Source organism: Epinephelus moara, unplaced genomic scaffold, assembly GCF_006386435.1.
Source record: "Epinephelus moara isolate mb unplaced genomic scaffold, YSFRI_EMoa_1.0 scaffold3799, whole genome shotgun sequence".
Taxonomy (NCBI): domain Eukaryota; kingdom Metazoa; phylum Chordata; class Actinopteri; order Perciformes; family Serranidae; genus Epinephelus; species Epinephelus moara.
The window spans coordinates 5,088-10,271 of NW_026081536.1; the positions used below are offsets into that span (position 1 = coordinate 5,088).

General features: G+C 58.3%; 1 protein-coding gene across 1 annotated transcript in view; it reads right to left on the minus strand.

The window, feature by feature from the left end:
* The window catches only part of LOC126387349 (salivary glue protein Sgs-3-like), a gene marked incomplete at its 5' end in the record, with an annotated part of 6,356 nt that extends 1,670 nt beyond the window's left edge, over window positions 1-4,686 (minus strand). Inside the window, 2 exons of the mRNA XM_050039883.1 lie at window positions 1,036-1,901; window positions 4,469-4,686. Of these exons, the coding sequence (XP_049895840.1) occupies window positions 1,036-1,901; window positions 4,469-4,686 (1,084 nt within the window). The remainder of the gene's footprint in view (window positions 1-1,035; window positions 1,902-4,468) is intronic.
* Between the last annotated feature and the right edge of the window lie 498 nt (window positions 4,687-5,184).

Consider the following 5,184-nt stretch of genomic DNA (forward strand, 5'->3'; position numbering starts at 1 on the left):
TGCAGTTGTGGGAGCTGCTGTTGTGGGTGCTGCTGTGGTTGGGGCTGCAGTTGTGGGTGCTGCAGTTGTCGGAGCAGCAGTTGTGGGGGCTGCAGTTGTTGGGGCTGCAGTTGTTGGCACTGCAGTTGTGGGGGCTGCATTTGTTGGGGCAGCAGTTGTCGGAATTGCAGTAGTGGGAGCAGCAGTAGTGTGTGATGCAGTTGTCGGAGCTGCAGTTGTTGGAGCAGCAGTTGTGGGTGGTGCAGTTGTGAGTGGTGCAGTTGTTGGGGCAGCAATTGTTGGAGTCGCAGTTGTGGGGGCTGCAGTTGTGGGTGCTGCAGTTGTTGGGACAGCAGTTGTTGGAGCCGCAGTTGTGGGGGCCGTAGTTGTTTGAGCAGCAGTTGTTGGGGCCGCAGTTATTGGAGCTGCAGTTGTGGGAGCTGCTGTTGTGGGTGCTGCTGTGGTTGGGGCTGCAGTTGTGGGTGCTGCAGTTGTCGGAGCAGCAGTTGTGGGGGCTGCAGTTGTTGGCACTGCAGTTGTTGGCACTGCAGTTGTGGGGGCTGCATTTGTTGCGGCAGCAGTTGTCGGAATTGCAGTAGTGGGAGCAGCAGTAGTGTGTGCTGCAGTTGTCGGAGCTGCAGTTGTGGGAGCTGCAGTTGTTGGAGCAGCAGTTGTTGGGGCTTCAGTTGTGGCAACAGCAGTTGTTGGAGCTGCAGTTGTTGGGGCTGCAGTTGTGGGAGCTGCAGTTGTTGGCACTGCAGTTGTGGGGGCTGCATTTGTTGGGGCAGCAGTTGTCGGAATTGCAGTAGTGGGAGCAGCAGTAGTGTGTGCTGCAGTTGTGGGAGCTGCAGTTGTTGGAGCAGCAGTTGATGGGGCTTCAGTTGTGGCAATAGCAGTTGTTGGAGCTGCAGTTGTTGGGGCTGCAGTTGTGGGAGCTGCTGTTGTTGGCACTGCAGTTGTGGGGGCTGCAGTTGTGGGTGCTGCAGTTGTCGGAGCAGCAGTTGTGGGGGCTGCAGTTGTTGGGGCTGCAGTTGCTGGGGCAGCAGTTGTCGGAACCGCAGTTGTGGGAGCAGCAGTAGTGGGGGCTGCAGTTGTCGGAGCTGCAGTTGTCAGAGATACAGTTGTGGGTGCTGCGGTGGTGGGGGCGGCAATTATGGGTGCTGTAGTTGATGGGGCTGCAGTTGTTGGGGCAGCAGTTGTCAGAGCTGCAGTTGTCGGAGAAGCAGTAGTGGGGGCTGCAGTTGTGGGGGCTGCAGTTGTCGGTGCTACAGTAGTTGGGGCCGCAGTTGTTGGGGCTGCAGTTGTTGAAGCAGCAGTTGTTGGGGCTTCAGTTGTGGGAGCAGCAGTTGTTGGGGCTACAGTTTTTTGAGCAACAGTTGTTAGGGCCGCAGTTGTTGGAGCCGCAGTTGTGGGAGCTGCAGGTGTCGGACCTGAAGTTGTGGGGACTGCAGTTGTGGGGGCTGCAGTTGTTGGAGTTGCAGTTGTCGGGGCAGCAGTTGTTGGAGTAGCAGTTGTGGGGCCAGCAGCTGTGGGGCCAGCAGTTATTGGAGCAGCAGTTGTTGGGGCCGCAGTTGTTGGAGCTGTAGTGGTGGGAGCAGCAGTTGTGGGGGCTTCAGTTGTAGGAGCTGCAGTTGTCGGGGCTGCAGTTGGGGCTGCAGTTGTTGGGGCAGCAGTTGTCGGAGCTGCAGTTGGGGGAGCTGCAGTTGTTGGGGCTGCAGTTGCTGGGGCCGCAGTTGTCGGAACTGCAGTTGTGGGAGCAGCAGTAGTGGGGGCTGCAGTTGTCGGAGCTGCAGATGTCAGAGCCACAGTTGTGGGTGCTGCAGTTGTTGGGGCTGCAGTTGTGGGAGCTGCAGTTGTGGGGGCTGCAGTTGTTGGAGCAGCAGTTGTTGGGGCTTCAGTTGTTGGAGCCGCAGTTGTGGAAGCTGCAGTTGTTGGGGCTGCAGTTGTGGGAGCTGCAGTTGTTGGAGCAGCAGTTGTTGGGGCTTCAGTTGTGGGAGCAGCAGTTGTTGGGGCTGCAATTGTTTGAGGAGCAGTTGTTGGGGCCGCAGTTGTCGGAGCCACAGTTGTGGGTGCTGCAGTTGTCGGAGCTGCAGTTGTGGGGGCTGCAGTTGTCGGGGCTGCAGTTGTCGGTGCTGCAGTTGTTGGGGCTTCAGTTGTTAGAGCTGCAGTTGTTGGGGCTGCAGTTGTGGGAGCTGCAGTTGTCGGAGCTGAAGTTGTGGGGGTTGCAGTTGTGGGGGCTGCAGTTGTTGGAGTTGCAGTTGTCGGGGCAGCAGTTGTTGGAGTAGCAGTTGTGGGTGTTGCGGTAGTCAGAGCCGCATTTGTGGGGGCAGCAGTTGTTGGGGCCGCAGTTGTTGGAGCTGCAGTAGTGGGAGCAGCAGTTGTGGGAGCTGCAGTTGTCGGGACTGCAGTTGTTGGGGCTGCAGTTGTTGGGGCAGCAGTTGTGGGAGCAGCAGTAGTGGGGGCTACAGTTGTGGGTGCTACAGTTGTTGCAGCAGCTGTTGTGGGTGCTGCAGTTGTCGGAGCTGCAGTTGTGTGGGCTGCAGTTGTCGGAGCAGCAGCTGTGGGGGCTGCAGTTGTCGAGGCTGCAGTTGTCGGTGCTACAGTAGTTGAGGCCGCAGTTGTTGGAGTTGCAGTTGTTGAAGCAGCAGTTGTTGGGGCTTCAGTTGTGGGAGCAGCAGTTGTTGGGGCTGCAGTTGTTTGAGGAGCAGTTGTTGGGGCCGCAGTTGTTGGAGCCGCAGTTGTGGGAGCTGCAGCTGTCGGAGCTATAGTTGTGGGGGTTGCAGTTGTGGGGGCTGCAGTTGTTGGAGTTGCAGTTGTCGGGGCAGCAGTTCTTGGATTAGCAGTTGTAGGGGCCACACTCGTTGGAGCTTCTGTGGTGGGAGCAGCAGTTGTTCGTGCTGCAGTTGTCGGAGCTGCAGTTGTGGGTGCTGCGGTGGTGAGGGCGGCAGGTGTGGGTCCTGTAGTTGATGGGGCTGCAGTTGTTGGGGCAGCAATTGACGGAGCTGCAGTTGTCGGAGCAGCGGTAGTGGGGGCTGCAGTTGTTAGAGCTGCAGTTGTGGGTCCAGCAGCTGTGAGGCCAACAGTTGTGGGGGCAGCAGTTGTTGGAGCTGCAGTTGTGGGTGTTGCAGTGGTGGGAGCAGCAGTTGTGGGGGCTGCAGTTGTAGGAGCTGCAGTTGTCGGGACTGCAGTTGTGGGGGCTGCAGTTGTTGGGGCAGCAGTTGTCGGAGCTGCAGTTGTCGGAGCAGCAGTTGTGGGTGCTGCAGTTGTTGGAGCTGCAGTTGTGGGAGCAGCAGTTGTGGGTGCTGCAGTTGTCAGGACTGCAGTTGTGGGAGCTGCAGTTGTTGGGGCAGCAGTTGTCGGAGCTGCAGTTGTCGGAGCAGCAGTTGTGGGTGCTGCAGTTGTCGGAGCTGCAGTTGTGGGGGCTACAGTTGTCAGGGCTGCAGTTCTCGGTGCTGCAGTTGTTGGGGCCGCAGTTGTTGGAGCTGCAGTTGTTGGGACTGCAGTTGTGGGAGCTGCTGTTGTGGGTACTGCTGTTGTTGGGGCTGCAGTTGTGGGTGCTGCAGTTGTCGGAGCAGCAGTTGTGGGGGCTGCAGTTGTGGGGGCTGCAGTTGTTGGGGCAGCAGTTGTCGGAATTGCAGTAGTGGGAGCACCAGTAGTGTGGCCTACAGTTGTCGGAGCTGCAGTTGTTGGAGCAGCAGTTGTGGGTGGTGCAGTTGTGGGTGCTGCAGTGGTAGGAGCTGCAGTTGTTGGGGCCGCAATTGTTGGAGCTGCAGTGGTGGGAGCAGCAGTTGTGGGTGCTGCAGTTGTAGGAGCTGCAGTTGTGGGGTCTGCAGTTGTCGGGGCTGCAGTTGTTGGGGCAGCAGTTGTCGGAGCTGCAGTTGTGGGAGCAGCAGTAGTGAGGGCTGCAGTTGTGGGTGCTGCAGTTGTCGGAGCAGCAGTTGTGGGTGCTGCAGTTGTCGGAGCTGCAATTGTGGGGGCTGCAGTTGTTGGAGCAGCAGTTGTGGGTGCTGCAGTTGTTGGATCTGCAGTTGTGGGGGCTACATTTGTCAGGGCTGCAGTTGTCGGTGCTGCAGTTGTTGGGGGCTACATTTGTCAGGGCTGCAGTTGTCGGTGCTGCAGTTGTTGGGGCCCCAGTTGTTGGAGCTGCAGTTGTTGGGGCTGCAGTTGTGGGAGCTGCTGTTGTGGGTGCTGCTGTGGTTGGGGCTGCAGTTGTGGGTGCTGCAGTTGTCGGAGCAGCAGTTGTGGGGGCTGCAGTTGTTGGGGCTGCAGTTGATGGCACTGCAGTTGTGGGGGCTGCATTTGTTGGGGCAGCAGTTGTCGGAATTGCAGTAGTGGGAGCAGCAGTAGTGTGTGCTGCAGTTGTCGGAGCTGCAGTTGTTGGAGCAGCAGTTGTGGGTGGGGCAGTTGTGAGTGGTGCAGTTGTTGGGGCAGCAGTTGTTGGAGTCGCAGTTGTGGGGGCTTCAGTTGTGGGTGCTGCAGTTGTTGGGACAGCAGTTGTTGGAGCCGCAGTTGTGGGGGCCGTAGTTTTTTGAGAAGCAGTTGTTGGGGCCGCAGTTATTGGAGCCGCAGTTGTGGAAGCTGCAGTTGTCGGAGCTGAAGTTGTGGGGGTTGCAGTTGTGGGGACTGTCGGAGCTGAAGTTGTGGGGGTTGCAGTTGTGGGGACTGCAGTTGTTGGAGTTGCAGTTGTCGGGGCAGCAGTTGTTGGAGCTGCAGTGGTGGGAGCAGCAGTTGTGGGGGCTGCAGTTGTTGGAGCAGCAGTTGTTGGAAATGCAGTTGTGGTTGCTGCAGTATTTGGAGCTGCAGTTGTCGTGGCTGCAGTTGTGGGTGCTGCAGTTGTCAGAGCAGCAGTTGTGGGGGCTTCAGTTGTGGGTGCTGCAGTTGTTGGGACAGCAGTTGTTGGAGCCGCAGTTGTGGGGGCCGTAGTTTTTTGAGAAGCAGTTGTTGGGGCCGCAGTTATTGGAGCCGCAGTTGTGGAAGCTGCAGTTGTCGGAGCTGAAGTTGTGGGGGTTGCAGTTGTGGGGACTGCAGTTGTTGGAGTTGCAGTTGTCGGGGCAGCAGTTGTTGGAGCTGCAGTGGTGGGAGCAGCAGTTGTGGGGGCTGCAGTTGTTGGGGCAGCAGTTGTCGGAGCTGCAGTTGTGGGAGCAGCAGTAGTGGGGGCTGCAGTTGTGGGTGCTGCATTTGTTGGAGCAGCAGTTGTTGGGGCTT